General features: G+C 37.4%; 1 protein-coding gene across 1 annotated transcript in view; it reads right to left on the reverse strand.

Moving 5' to 3' along the window:
- Positions 1 to 5,774: 5,774 nt before the first annotated feature.
- UBL3 (ubiquitin like 3) overlaps positions 5,775 to 16,135 on the reverse strand; it is a 57,067-nt gene continuing 46,706 nt past the window's right edge. Inside the window, exons 2-5 of the mRNA XM_054386632.1 lie at positions 14,865 to 14,973; positions 10,962 to 11,048; positions 6,463 to 6,540; positions 5,775 to 6,067 (exon numbers count right to left, since the gene is read on the reverse strand). Of these exons, the coding sequence (XP_054242607.1) occupies positions 6,015 to 6,067; positions 6,463 to 6,540; positions 10,962 to 11,048; positions 14,865 to 14,973 (327 nt within the window). The 3' untranslated portion in view covers positions 5,775 to 6,014. The remainder of the gene's footprint in view (positions 6,068 to 6,462; positions 6,541 to 10,961; positions 11,049 to 14,864; positions 14,974 to 16,135) is intronic.

Below are 16,135 nucleotides of genomic sequence, written 5' to 3' on the forward strand. Positions count from 1 at the left end.
ATAAGTTACTATCTTGTTCAGGAGACACCCCCTCCTTCTTATCACTGATGATAATAATTCTGAAAATTTTATCAATTTTCATCAATATAATGATTCATTTTTCTTTTAAATCTTGCTCAGCTTTTCTCCTGAATCACTTCTGATGGAAATGAGTGACACTGATTCCACAAAAAACTTCTCTATCAAATTTATCACCTTCAAAGACAAATATAAAAACTGAGTCAATAAAGTTATAAGATAAAGATAGAAATCCCCCAATCATTTTTCTCTGTGTTAGTCACAACTGTAGCTATTTTAACCACTCATTCTCTTCACTCCCTCTGTAATACTTCTGCTGTCTCATTATTTTTTGTTAATATCTTCCAAACCTTAAGGAACCTGCAGTATGAAGTGTTTGCCCATGGTGCCCCAGAGCTCAGTGGTAGGCTGATCCAGGTAATTTTAAAACTCATGAGCTGTGCAAGTATTTTGCTTCAACCATATTGTCCTTTATGTTCAGAACTGAGCTTCCTTTGCCACTGTGATCCATTCCATGAGCTTGGTAAGGTATCACTAGTTTTACCTGAGCTTGATTTTAACAACATTCACCATCTTCCATTTCAGTGATCATTCTTTTTCCAGAGTAACTTAAACCCCCCCGAACTCATACACCTAAAATAACGGAGCAAATGTCAACCATAACTCTTGGAAAACCCCAGAGTATAAAGAGGGTTTTTCATACTTTTACGATTTAGTATAAAAAAATTAGTAAGCAATTCAGTTATTACATTACAGAGGGGCAAATGTCAACCATAACTCCTGGAAAACCCCAGGGTATAAAGAGGGTTTTTCATACTTTTACAATTTAGCATAAAAAAATTGGTAATTCAGTTATTACATTACAGAATCACAGAATCATAGTATTGAGGCTGGAAAAGACCTCCAGCCTACGACCTAACACTGTGACATCAGCTAAACCATGCCACCAGGTGCCACATCATAGAATCATAGAATCAAGAAGGCTGGAAGAGACCTCAAAGATCATCGAGTCCAACCTGTCACCCTAAACCTCATGACTATCTAAACCATGGCACCAAATGCCACGTCCAATCCCCTCTTGAACACCTCCAGGGATGGTGACTCTACCACCTCCCTGGGCAGTCCATTCCAGTGCCTAATGAGCCTTTCTGTGAGGAACTGCTTCCTAACATCCAACCTGAACCTCCCCAGCACAGCTTCATACCATGCCCTCTTGTCCTGTCACTAGTTGCCTGGGAGAAGAGCCTGGCCCCCACCCGACTACAACTTCCTTTTAGGCAGTTGTAGAGAGCAATAAGGTCCCCTCTAAGTCTCCTCCTCTCCAGGCTAAACAATCCCAGCTCACTCAGCCTTTCCTCATACAACTTTTCCTCCAGCCCCCTCACCAGTCTTGTTGCTCTCCTCTGGACCCACTCCAGCACCTCAGGTGTGTATGTATATATATTTGTGTATGTATATATATACATACACCTGTGGCACAGGATAGGTGTGCAACTATTTACGAAGATTTTTAATACCATGAACTATATATCACTGTCAGCCTCTCAAATAACGAAGTCCTTTTATTGTGGGCTGAAAATAAGCTTGAGGATCACATGTTCAAGTATTAGCAAGAATCTAAGTACTTCTGAGGAAGTAAAGGATGTAGGAACTGTCCTTATAAGAATCTTAACAGATCTTGGCATTTCTTCTGATTTAAGCAGAGAAGTCCCATCATTTTCAATGGTGCAACTGCTGTTAATGGTCTAAACAGCAGTTAAAAGGACATGTAACCCAAAATCTGCTTACCTATTTAATTAGCATAGAGTTAGCAGAGAGTTTTAAAGAACATCCATCTTCCTGTTCACTTGAAGTTGGATTCATAATAGCAAATCCTATCAGAGCACACACAGAACCACACAAGCTTTACTTTCCCACAGAGCAGCAGCAGAAACTCTTTGACTTTTGGCCTGCCCAGAAACAGCTGCCTTCCTTCTTACCTATAAGACCAGAGGGAAGCCTTGTCAGAGCACCGTGTATTTCTCTCCTAGATTAAATCATCATTCCTCCTATTGTAACTGCGATACTCTAAGAAAAGAAAAGGTATTCAGATGCTGCAGAGGTCACTGCTGGATTCATGTTGATGCAGCACTTTACAGAGGCTGTGTTTTTTTCCTCCAGCAGCTGAGCTAATTCCAAAGACTGTTTCTGCAGTCATATTTCTGCTCTCGTGTAAGAAAACAGAAGCTACAGAGCACTTTCATTGCTACCAGACCTTACTCCTCACAAGTGCGAATATTAATTTTTGATTGATAACACAGACTGTGGTATGGGAGACAGATGTGGTCTCCTGGTGGTATTTCAGAATATGAAGGGCTCCAATTCATCCTTCCCTTCCTTCATGACATCTATTAACTCGTCCACAGGGAAAATATAATTTTTATCTAACAGTAAAAATCAAATGTCAAACTCTTCAGCATATCATCAGACTGTCCAACAGCATGACCCTGCAAAGATTTAGCTTTAATCTTTATGAGCTGCACATATCCTCTTGAATCCAGTCAACATAGAAGAGAAGCATATGTGTGAACTTTAGCAAGTCTGAGAAATCAGGGATTAAGAGCTATTGCTTTTGCAGTTACACAATCCACACTGCCAAGGATCCAAGGAACAGCACAAGTCTCTTAGTAATTCTCCCCCAGAGAGAATTACTACCCACCTCACACCACAACAGAAACGTTCTGCAATGGGCAGATAGCTCTGACACTTTGCAGGAAAATTAAGGCAGCGGCTCCACCCACCTTCTGCAGGAGTTATGTTGGCAAGCTCATGCTTTAAGTGCCGAGCAGCTCTGAAGGATTTGCTTGGACATGTGCATATATGCATCTTATCATCTCAGGAAAAGGGAGCTCCATGTACTCTGCTATTCAAGCTTGCCAAATATTTTAACTGGCAGCTACTGGATTTTCAGGTATTTAAATTGGATTAAAGTACCTTGCTACTTTTTCAAACCAAGACCATGTTTTAAACGTCAGGTTTGCAAAATCAATGCATCTGAAAGATTAGTTTAACTAACAAAACATGCCCTGCCTCAATCCCTTTGTTGTAGCTGTTTTCCACCTATGTTTTATCAGTGGCCAGCATTTTGGAAAATTTCATTTTATAGTTAGAAGATGGTTAACATCCTTGTAGTAGCTCTCTCAAGATGATGTTTATAAAATTATTATTTTTAAAATAAGATTCATGTCCTTGTAGTGACTTATTTAGCAACTACTCTGCAGAGTACTAGGAGATCTCACCTTGAGTACCTTGTCCAGCTTTAGGGGTCTCAACAGAACAGAAATGGACCTGCTGGAACAGGTACAGAGGAGGGCCACAAAGATGATCAGAAGTCTGGAGCACCTCTCCTACAAAGACAGGCTGAAAGAAATGGGGCCGTTCAGCCTGGGGAAGAGAAGGCTTCAAAGAGACCTTACAGCTACATTTCAATATCTGAAGGTTGCAAAAAGACTGTTTAGAAGGGCTTGTAGTGACAGGATGAGGGTCAATGGTTTTAAACTGGAGCAAGGTAGATTTAGTTTAGCTATAAAGAGGAAGTTCTTTATAATGACAGTGGTAAAACACTGGAACAGGTTGCCCAGGGATGTGGTTGAGGCCTTGTCCCTGGAGACATTTAACATCAGACTTGGTGTGGCCCTGAGCACCCTGATCTAGTTGGAGGTGTCCCTGCTGACTGCAGGGCAGTTGGACAAGATGACCTTTGAGGGTCTTTTCCAAGCTGATGCAATCTGTGAAATCCTCCTTCCCAAGATTCCCTTAGGCAATGAGCACATAATAATGCTGCCATCTGAGTTCCCAATGCCCTAAGAGCTCTTGTGTATGCTCTTTGCCGTAAGTGAGGACTAAGAAGCTCACAGCACATAACTTTGGAGAGGTACAGCAGGGTGCGACAGGCTGTACATTTGCAAGAGCAGCTGACCATGCTTGCATTCTTCTCTAACAGACAAAAAAAACCTCTAGGCAACTTCTCCTGACACGGTAGGAAAATAAAACCAAAACCAAATAAGCCCCATTAGCAGTTTTCAGCAGGTTCTGCACCCTCCCTACCCTTTTTTTTTTTTTTAATAAATAAAATGGAGTCCTTTGTTAGTTTCCAGATTAAGAAGTATTATTAAAAGTAGTTACAGACCAAATTACAACCCTTAAGCCACCACCAAAATGCACTACAATATTCTTTTATTTAGTTTACAGAAGAGTCTATCAGTACAGGTTGCAGAAAGAAATGTTTAGTGCTATTTACATTTCATTTTAAAACTCTGCTCTATACAAATTTAATTCTGATCAGTATGAACAATATTTTTGTAAATCTACTGCATATAAAGCATTTCCTCAAAGCAGTAACAATGAATAAAATAATCTGATTACACTTGAATGATGCCAATCATTCAGAAAAAAAAAAAAACAAACCCAAAAAACGATTACACAGAACATCTGTAAGAGTTGTGGACACTTAAGTACAGAACACAATGTCAACCTGTGACTCATTTTCTTTTTTAAAGGCTAAAGCTATTTATATGGAATATTGTTCTATTATACTACACGCCAATCTATATTTAACTTCTATAGTTAAGTATTTTATAAGATTTTTATTAAATATATTCTACACATATTTGTAATTTCACCCAGGAAGAATTCCTCCCCAGTGAAAAAAAAATATAAAATCTTTTATATTTTTTTTAAATTTTTATTTATTTTTATTTTGTACAGGTTTAGATGAAAGTAGCTCATGCTTTAGTGCTGTGCAAATTTCTTCAGCATATCAACATTTAAATTATTGATATGAAATAAAAGAATGGCATCCTTTTTAATTATGTATGCCTTCAAAAAATCAGCTTCTGATTTTAATACAATTGCAAGCACTAATACCAAATGCAGATTATGCAAAGAAACAAAACTAGTACTATGGCAGAGGATTTTCTCTTTGCTTTTTAAACTTTTAATAATTCTTTTGAAGTCTCTAATGAGTAAGCATGACACTGGACACTAAGGTACAGATGAGAAAAATGACTGAAAAACACCAATTGCCAATATTCAAATACATAAAATCGATTAGTAAATGATGTTTTCTAACATTTATGCACAATAATAAAAGCCTATGAACTACAGGAAATTACCCCTCCCATATTAAGGCTAGGAAATGCACTCTCTGCACTTGTTTGTGCTGTCTGAATAAGCACTCAACTAACGTACAAGATCAGAGTGCACGCAGTAACGAAAAAATCAGTTTCATCAGCCCTCTACAGAGTGCTTTTAAATTACAGGCACATAGTTTTTGTTTGTTTGTTTGTTGCAATGAAAATATATATAGTTAGACTTGTTTTAGTTAGTATTCTGTGCCAGTTCGGCCACCAAGGTTGACTTAGGTAGAATTGACTTAACAGTTTTTCCTTTGATTTGGCCATAAGTGAAACTTGTTTTCATTATGCTATCTTCCAGTGTTGCATTACACATTGTAGGTTATTCCTAGACGTCTCAAATATTGTTAGAGATCATTGATGAGAAATATACTGTCAACCGTATTTAGTGCAAATTGCATCTAGAAAGCTTGACTGGTTAGATCCGGTTAATGGATGTTTTTGTGGTAGCAAAATGACTCCTGCTATGAAAGAAAAAAAAAAAAAAACAAACAAGAAAAACACCACACTAACTTCTCTGGAGACTGAGTTCTTTCAAGAACTGATGTACTGAAAGATTATTCAACAAACAAAATGCAGGAATTAAAAAACAAACCAAAACCAGAACAAAAAAAATCCAATGAAAGTGTTCATAGATCTTTCTCTTTCTTTAAACAAACCCCAAACCTAATGAGACAGTGTTCGTTTAATATTTCAGTTCCATGGATTTACAGACAGGCTCTTCCTACAGGTGTCTGAAGCAAGGTAGGGCCTCTTCTATTCCAGCAGCATGAAAGACAAAGACTATATTACATCACACTTAGCAGGTAAAGCTAACAGGGTTTACAGGATTACACAGCAATTGCTTTCTCCAGTTTTTTCACGGTTCCTTTGACCTGCGGAGCAAGAAGAAAGCGTTTATTACATGCAATTTCTAAAGCAATTAGGTCATTCTGTGTTTGAGCGTGCTTGATAATAAATAAGAAACCCCATGTTTTTATTATATAAACACATGCATATCTAACTGAAAAATAAATCAAAACTAGCTTTTAACAATAAAAATTAAAGCTTTTAAACTTTGAGTAAGTTTCTACAAAAATGCTAAGCCAGCAAGTTAATTTCTTTATTTTCCATAATCAACCTACACAAAAAGCATTTCATGACTTGCTTCACAAAAGACCAGAAGGACTTTTCTCTATGAAAATCTCTATGAAATACTCAAAAAGCCTGTGAGAGACCTGATCTCTTTGCCATGTACTTGAGTACAAAACACCTCTAGTGCACAGCATACCTTGAGAATTTGGCTCTGGCAATGTTTCTCTAGCCACCAAATGCATCACTGTTGTTTTCCCAAAAGGAAGTTTTAATGCTGCAAAAGGAGAAAGAGAGATGTATTAATACATTACAACAGTCTTCTTTCTTCAAAATATCCAGCTGAAAGTAACTATACTTGGATTAGCATCATTTCAGAAGTTCATAGAGTTAGGTCTGAATCACTTATTAAATAAAGGTGTTTCTGGCTGAAGTTTTATAGATCAGGGTCTTGGTACCTGATAATCACCACTTAAACCATTGTGTTCTTAGAGACATGACATTTCTGCTAGGAAACAGCCTTCATCTGTTAAGTAAAAGTAGAAGTAGGTATTCATACCAAGGCTCAGGTGCTAAGTACTCTTTATTGATAAGGATGCAAAAGAGCAGCTAATTCTAACTAAATTGTCATTCCTGAGACATCCAAACAACGAGCCACTGCTGCAAGACAGATTTTCCCAAAACACACTTTGATCCATGATACAGACTTTTCCAAAATACATAATGCCTGCACCTTGCCTTTTAATATTAATCTGTAACATCAGCAGCTGCATGAGAAAACCAGCAAATTTGAAACGTTCTAAGTCAGATAAGGTAGTTCTCACAATGCTGCTTTGGTGAGCTTTAGTAACACAAAATAACACAATTGGAGCTTCCTGTAATTGGTTCTACTTCTTTCTGATCCTAAAACGATCACTTTCACATTCTGATCCATGTATACCAACACAATGCTGTATTTATGGCTTTAGCCCTGTATAACACTTATCAAAACTTCTAGTCTCCTTGAAGTGAGAGCATTCTCTGTTGCTCATCATATTTAGCAGACTCTCATTGCCAGATTCAATATTCTGAACATCGACTTCTTCCAACTATTTGGTTGGGGGGAGTTATTTTCACAAGTTTTTTACATAACTTTGGTTTTATCTCTTCTCCCCAGCTCATAAGATTAAGCATCTTCCTTGATTATTTTTCTGAGAAATGTAAGGTAAAGATGCTCTAAGTTTTGACCTCCTTGCCTTATAAAGGAATAAACATTAGTGATAAATCGTTAGTGACAAATCATTCTGACTTGAGTTGAATTTGTTGTCCCAAATTCATTTTACATCTTCTACTTTCACATGCAGCATACCAAAACCTTTTAAGTGAATAAATAACGAATGTCCAATAAACATGAAGGTAACTGAAGAGAAAAATGCCCCTATTTTAATCACAACATCCAAGATTCAAAATTGAGTGCCAAAATTTTAAATTAATAAACCTTGTATTTGGTTACTATGTCTTCAACACAAGCTGAGCTCCAATGTTGCTATTAAGCATGTTTACTGCCAATGCATTTGTCTGAAAAAATGCAAGTTATGATTAAACACAGGTGTAAGTCTGCAGAGGGATACACAGCTCCACTAGCTTCTTTGAAGTGGCTTTGGGTAAAGCTATCTCTACAGAAGGTCAGATCTTAGTTTACTAGGTCACTTGCTTAGTTTACCTGAGGCATGGCCTGTGCCTGCAACTAGAAGCTATTGAGAGCTTAGTTTGTCAACAATTAAGTATTTTGGGTATTTGATTCTGTCAAACAACTGAAAACTCTGCAAAGAGCATGTTAACAATCTGTTAACTCAATGGAAAAGAGTTGTCTTCATGACAAACTCCTAAGAAGCCATCACAGAAAGAACAAAATAATATCAACTAATCAGATTAGGGCCATTTTTCCTAGTATCAAGACACTTGAGGAGACTTGATTAGCGAGTTGTGGAGATTAAACATTTACAGTAATCAAGTAACAGTATGCTAATATTTCAATTAACTAATTTCAGCTTGTGTAGTTCACACAAGTTCTTACTAGTTATTTCCATCTCCTTGCTTGGAGCACCATGACAATCTGAGTACCCTAACCTACACTCACTAATCATTCCTTGCTCTTGTCCTCCTTCCCTCCATTCTTTTCTTTCATTTAAACTACACTTGTATTTAGCTCTTTCCCCGTGTGTTTAATTCTGCTTTTATCGCAGATTTTCTGTTGTCAGCCCACTTTTGGCATGTGTATGGCATGTGGTGGGTTGGCTTTCTGTCCCCAATAAAAAGTAAAGTAAAATGTTGCTGATTACCATTGTCTATGAAAAAAAAAAAAAAAGGAGCTGTCAGTTATGTATCACCTCTCTAATTAATGCTATTTCAAATGCAAGCTGCTGACCAAAAATCAGCTGAAGGATGAAATTTTGTGTTGGAAGCTGAAAAACAGACTCTGTCCTGCTAGCTAACTCCCTAACCCTTCACACAGGCAGGACACAATTCAGGGTGGCTCAAGGATCACAGGCAAACCTGGCACAGCAAGCTTTACAGGAGGGTCTGTTTTTCTTTACCACTTCCAAAGCCATTAGCCCTACCACTCCTCTAGGGACACACCATTCAGAGAAGCTGGCAAAAGAGATGGCTTCTTTAAAAGGAAATTTTCTTCTCAAAAGCCATTTTTTTCCTATCAACTTGTCATTTTTTGGATGCTTCTTAGATTATAGGAGTCTCTAATTCCTAAGACACTATGTAGATATTGTGAGGTTACAACTACAACATTGCTATGACATTTTAAAATATGCACAAAAATGGACTTTTGTGAAAAAAGAAAGCACTGAACTGTTTCCTTGGAAACTTTTGTTTTGCTAGTTGATACAGTGACTTTCAGTACACAGTTGGTCCAAATTCCAGTCAATATTTCCTAATTACCTAAAGCAAATAAAACACAAAGTGCTATAACACAGCTATAGAGAGCTGCAGATATAAAAAAGCGTAATGGAACTGCAGCATAACAGCATAAGAAATTAAATGTTGTATTTAGCAAGAAGCTCTCCCCCTCCCCCCTTCTAAAGATAACTAGTTCACTTCAGGTTATGTCTAATGAACACCACAAACTCAAGCAACAGTCTTTTCAGGTTACTTCATGATTAGCTGTTCCCCTTTGGCTGTATAATCTGACTCTAGATAACTTCATTAGCACTGAATGAAGCAAGCCTATGTTTTGGGGATTCTTTTCCTAAAAACAATATAGCAACAAAAAGATCTTTGAAAAACATGAATGTACATGGAAGATCCCTAGGGTAAAAATCATGATGATTAAACTGCAACGCATGAGTGATTTAGAATGAACTACAATGCCCTGAATCCAAGTGAGTATTCAAAATCCATAGACCTGTGTTAATGCAAGAGTCAACAGCATGCAACTATTTTTTTACAGCTGAATTTGTTAAACAATATATTACATATATTAAACAAATATTCAAAGCTGTTTTGCATTTAGATAAATGTCACCAAAGGGAACACGCACTGGTGGGAAAGAGTAACACCTAGAGATGAATGGCAAAGAAAACCCCATTTAGCTATCCTTGCCTGGAAGATATAAGGTCAAACTAGCACCTCTGTAATTGGCAGAGATGATCTGAGCTGTAACATTTGTCTTTCAACCCTACTTCAACTGTTACTAGCTGCACTCATTGGCACCTGGTAAACATAAAAATTAAAGAGCAAATAAAACTGTCAGAGTTCTCCCAGCTGAACCTACAATGATCTCGTTTGTACATACAGCAGCATTAAAGATTGATTTATAAGGAGAGTAAATCTATTCTAAAAGTACATCACTAGCCAACATCAGTAACAGTAGCAAGTGAATCAATAGCTATGTCATCTCAGTCACTTCTTCATGGAACAATCATCATAAGGAGTCCAGAGATATTTTTCTCACGTTTATCTTAACTTCAAAACCACTTCATTAGTGAGTGTGCATTATATTCTCCTATCTGTATAGCACTTGAGGACCAATGCATGAACAATCTGAACATACAGAGAAAGCAAGAACATTATTTTACTTTTAAAGCTGTGCAGAGAAGAGAGTAATTTTGTTTAGCCATGGATATAGCTGATAGTCACACTGGCAGCTTTTATCTCACACAGAAAGATTATTTTTACAGATTTGTGTCATATCTCTACCAAAGACACCCATCAAAATATATCGTTGTGGGAAATTACTTGCCACAAGGGGGCATAGTTGAATTGCATTTCCTTAGCATATGAAGTGAAGCCATTTACTTTTGTTTTCACATAACTATGCAATTGTATCCCTGGGAGAGCTCTGGACAGCAAGAATGCTTCCCCTCATTCTCATTCATAGGGTGTCTTTCTTCATTGCACTAAGACTTAAAGTATTGTTTAACAGTTATCAATCTTTACCAAACTTTTTAAAAAACTTCAGACATTTATGAAGAAGCTTACCCTGCAAGTGCAGGAAAAAAGTATTCAATTTAAAAAGACAACAAATAAAAACTGTATTTCTGTTTCTTACACAAGAGGGATTTGACTTGCCAGGTGGTACCCCCTGAAGTTTAAGGAAGAATAGCAAGCCATATTGTGATCTTGAACAGTAAAGCAGTTTTTACTGCACTGTAAATAAATACCCCCTTCACCTGGCTGAAACAGGGATGAAAATTATTTTCATACCTCCTAGTGTCACATTGCCATGAAGAAACCTCCCTTGATAAATAAGCCGCAAGATATTTGGACTGCTGACTTGTTCTTCTTCCCAATCTGAAAAGAGAGAGAAATTTCACAGCTATGTCACAATAAAAACACCTTTTGTTACTTCTCTTGCCTCTACCCAGGAAGAAAACTAACAGGATTCTCTGACAGGAAACACTGCAGAGAAAGCATAGACTGCAGAAACAGAAAGATGATTCAAGGCCTAAAATCTATTTTCGAATTTATTATTTGACATTGGGCATTGGAACACATAATTTTATGCCTGCAAATATAAGTATTATTAACTTACTACACTGATTGCCTGCGATATTTACTACATATAAAAGTCCTACACAAATATTTCATTGAGATATTTACTACAGACAAGACCCATACAAAATATTTCATAAAATACATTGTCAGTTGCTTCCCGAGCTTGATATCCACTTGGTTAAAACTGCCTTCATTTCCTCCGTTCAGAAGATTCTCAAGCCATGCTCCCAACCAGTTAATTGTCTAACTGGAGCCACTCTCGAGCAATGCAAAGCAGCCACACAGACATCCAAAGTGCATGTGATGGGCCATTTGAAACAGGCTTCTCAGCTCACAGCACCGAGCACGCCGGGCAGGCTGCTCAGCGGTGTTCGATGATGGCCAGATCCAACCGGTTAAATGTCCAGCGGGAGGCCGTGACCTGAGCAGCCCCAAACCCTCACTGCGGAGAGCCGCAACAGAGGGCTCTCACAGAGCACAACGACTGATACATTTTAAGGAACTTCTCAAAGGACAGTCTGTGGATGTTTTCAATGTGGCAAACAGTCACTCAGGAAAAGCAAGCATGCATTTCCCTGTAATGCATTTCCTATAACGCTTGAGTCATCATCAATAATTTATAAGCTTAAATGATCTTTTCCTTCTCTTTTACTGTTCCCAGTTACAATGTGACCAACAAATAAATATAAATATTTTTTTTTCAGAACAAATATTACAAAAACTTGAAATGCTGAATTTCAATGGACTCTTTGGGCATACAGTGCCTTCTGTTTCTTAGCTGACCAGATATCTAGTAACAACTGTTCACAAATGTTCACTCTTTCTGCTTTTGTAGTGTTTATATACCAAAATGAACATTCAGCAAGAGATCAGGACAAGCAACAGAAACCAACGTGTTCACTGGGAACATACGATTAACATACAGGCAGTAGCAACTGGCACCACAAATTAAGAAGAAATGAAAAGGGGAGAAGGGGGAAGCATCTAAAACAAAAGCCATGGCTGCAGAGAGCGTACAGAGAGGCATCTGGTGCCAGACAGCGAGCAGGCAGAGGCAGGCAGCACGAGCCACTGCAGCCTGTGGAGGAGGCAGGGCTGGAATCCACAGCAGAGCCTGCAATATCCCCAGGTGCTGCCATGTGCCTGGTTTATAAGATTAGATCAAATTAGGCAACCAGAGCTATTTGAATTTCAAGTATTTCCACTCAGGCTCTGATTCAATTGTCTTGCAATTCAAGCACATACTGTTTTTGCTGCTCTGCGAAGTTGGCTATGTTAAGGATCTGAATTAACACACTGCTAGAGGTAAAGGATATTTTGAAAGATACCAAACTCTTTTTATTTTTTTTTTAATCCATAAGGTCTGACCTCCTTTATCCTACAGCTGTAGAGAGGCAAGGTTCAGCCAGTTCACAGTGCCATAATGACAGAAAACAGCAATCAAAAGAAAACAGCCTGTATTTTGGCACAGGTATTTGCTCATTGTTAAGCTGCCAATTTACCCATCCTTTTAATTCCTGCTTCTTGGCTGACAGTCTGAAACACTTCTTTCTGACATATTTTCAAATTTTAATTTCCACTGATGACTAAATGAGCCAAGGAAGAAATATTTATCTACAACTACTTTTTTTTTTTTTTTTACTTAACTTCAGCAGATAATTGCTTTACAAGAAAAAAATTAACATCATTTAGAAGAAAACGAGGGGAGGAAGAAGAGACCAGATACCTAGGTAGATAACAGACATTAATATAAATTGGGTGGTTTCCACTACAAGTCAAGAGATCCTTAATTAACAACTGTATTGCCAAAAGCAGGAGGTTTGCCTTAATCCTGACAGCGTGTGACTGAGGCTATCTCATGACTTTTTCTCCCCACAAGATCACAAGAAGTCAAAATAATAATTTCATGTAATCTCTTTTTCAAGGAAACTTCAGTCCTCATCAAAATTTCTCAGTTCTGTGGTAAAGAAAAGCACTCTCAGTCTGAAACCAGCTAGTAGGCTAATGTTTGTGAAAGCCTGTATGCTATTCTGAAGTAGGTATTTCCTCAGTCTTTTAAATTGACACTATTCTTCTTTGCACAGGCAATTAAATATTCATCAACATTTACAGCACTCCCTCAAGAGAGCATGTATTTGAACTTAGGCTTCCATGTCCAGTCCTACTTTTCTTTTTCTGTAATAGAGACCTTAAAGTCTGGGTACACAACTTTAAACTCAGTCTGCAACCTTCATGTTCAGAAATAATCCTGTGTATGAAAACAACTGTGCTGCCTTTACTAGTACAGATAAAAATACACAAAGAACATTTTATCACGACAACTATGTTGTAGCCACATATTAAGATATGTACAGTAGCTACACAAATGATAACATCAACCAAATTTCTTAAGAGTGAAAGTATTTTACATCTGTATCTAATACTTCAGAGGAGTAAAAACCTCCTTCGAGACATGTTCTACTAAGTATATACTGCTGCATCCCAGCAAAACAAACGACAAACAAGTCCCCTGAAACTCTGTTTTTCCTCACCTCAAAGACCAGTTTAAGGCCTAAAAAATGGATTGTCAACACTAACTTCTTTGCATGAATCATCATCCACCATACCTCTTTGACAAATGCAGTACAGAAACAGATACTGCAATGTTTTAGTAAAGACTAGTCTTTCTTAACATCAGAAGAGCAACCCAGACCAAGTCCCGTCCAAAAGAAGCAATTGTATGCAATGCTATGTCTGTGTTTTGGCTATTTTCACATGAAATCATAGTTGATGGGAAGAGAAGCACTTTGTTTTTGTGGAACTGTCACATATGTGAATATACATCTTAGGTTTTCAATTTCATTTTCAGAGGCTAGTACTCCTGCACATAACACCAAATATTTCCATACAAACAACCTCAGTTTCCCTTAGCCTTTTAATGTCTCTTAAAAAGTTTTATATTTTTTGGGGGGGTTGTTTTTTTGTTTTGTTTTTGTTTTTTTTTTTTTTTTTGTTGTTTGTTTGTGTTTGTTTTTGTTTTGTTTTTTTACTTCCTGGGAAAAATGTAACTATTACAGATCTTTTCCAATATAGTCCAATAAGGAAGAGGTACTTCAGACTCAATTTCACTAATGCATTCCTATGACATGCCACGTTTTGCATTAGCTCACATAAGAAGTTTTGTATCTCCAACATTTCTACACATTTACTTCATCCTCTAACAAAACTGATCAAGAAAAGCATTTAAAGATAGGAAAGTACTTCAGTCTGAGGGAAAAAGATTAGAAATTATGCAGAAGATCACACAGGATGTTAGGGGTTGGAAGGGACCTCTGGAGATCAAGTCCAACACTTTTGGCAGAGCAGGACTATATAATCTAGTGCAGGTAGCACAGGAATGCATCCAGACCGGTCTTGAAAGTCTCCAGAAAAGGAGACTAAGTAGGAAATAGTCCAGACATCTAAATATCTGCCCAACTGAAGAAATAGGGAAGACAACAAGACAATTGTATTTCTACAGAAATCTATGCCCCAATACACAATAAACATACTTAATTTGACACTTTAGTCTGAAAATACAGGGAAGCTTCTAGCTCACCATTTAAAAAGCCAAAGCCCCACACAGATACTCACCCATGGGCCAGTTGTCATACACATGTTTTGCAATGTCTGCAGCGGAGTCGTTGGGTGAGAACAGGAACTCTTTCGTTTTCCCACTTACCAAGATGAGGCGCAAATTTATCTGAAAAAAAATTAAAAATTGCAGAATTAGGAAAGCATCCAAATAAGACTTCAATTTTTTTTTTAAAGTTATCAAAAACTTGTCATCAGTTTTAGATGAAAGCTCCAAAGTCACCTGAGAAAATGGTTTAAGATAGTGTTAAAAATAAGGTCAAAGAGGTTTTTGTTTTGTTTGTTTACACTTCATCTAAGAAGATCAGACTCTAACAGGTGGCATTTTTGATGCCAGACACCAGAAAATTGATAGGCAGCGACCAAATCAACTCTACCACTGAAAAAAAAAGCTTTTGGCAGACTATGAAAAAATTCCAGTCAATACATACTGACAGCGTATTTTATTGAATGAAGAGAAAAATATAAGCCTGAAAAATTAAAGTCAGGCAGTATCCTTCCTCAGTCCCATCTGCCACAGAAGCTGAATCTCTCTACTAGTCTTCTGAATCCAAAATTTTGTTCCACCGTCTTTCACTACAAGTAGATTTTTTGAGCTCCACAGTTAATAACACTACATCACAGTGTTTTTGCCACTGATTTTCTTTATATGACCATCAACATCTTCAGTTGTAATTTTCCCCTCTTCTATTTGCAAGTTACTGAATACAATTCCTTTTCCATGTAGCATTAAAACAACCTGTATAACGATCTCGTTACAGTATTACTTACGATGCAAGAGAGATTGTATTTTGGCTCCTCAAGCAACTGCTAGCAAGGTCACAAAATGTGTCTGGGTAGCTAGCACTTACCAGTCTAGCTGCTTCTGTGTTTTGGCCTATAAGCCTAAATTGCAATCAACTTTTGGTATACTCTTTTTTTTTTTTTTTTTTCCAAATCACACTCTCAAATTGTGGCTCTCATTTTAAGTTGCAACAAAGCTTTCCTTGTTGGAATTCAATAAATTGTTTTCTAGATTAAATAAAAAAGGAAAAATTGATGTCCAACATTTTCAAGACTTCTGCAGAGTCAAAAATCTCAGCACATCATATCCACTGAAGATGACAGCCCTGCCTCAGTTACCTACTCACCACTTATTTCAGAAGCTCTCCAGATCATGCCTATTTTTTCTTGAACGCTTTGGCTTGGATTCATCCCACCTATCTTTAAGCACCTAATGGAAATACCCATATTACAATCTCTATCATCCTGCACACTTCAGTGAAGAAAAT

Source organism: Indicator indicator, chromosome 1, assembly GCF_027791375.1.
Source record: "Indicator indicator isolate 239-I01 chromosome 1, UM_Iind_1.1, whole genome shotgun sequence".
Taxonomy (NCBI): domain Eukaryota; kingdom Metazoa; phylum Chordata; class Aves; order Piciformes; family Indicatoridae; genus Indicator; species Indicator indicator.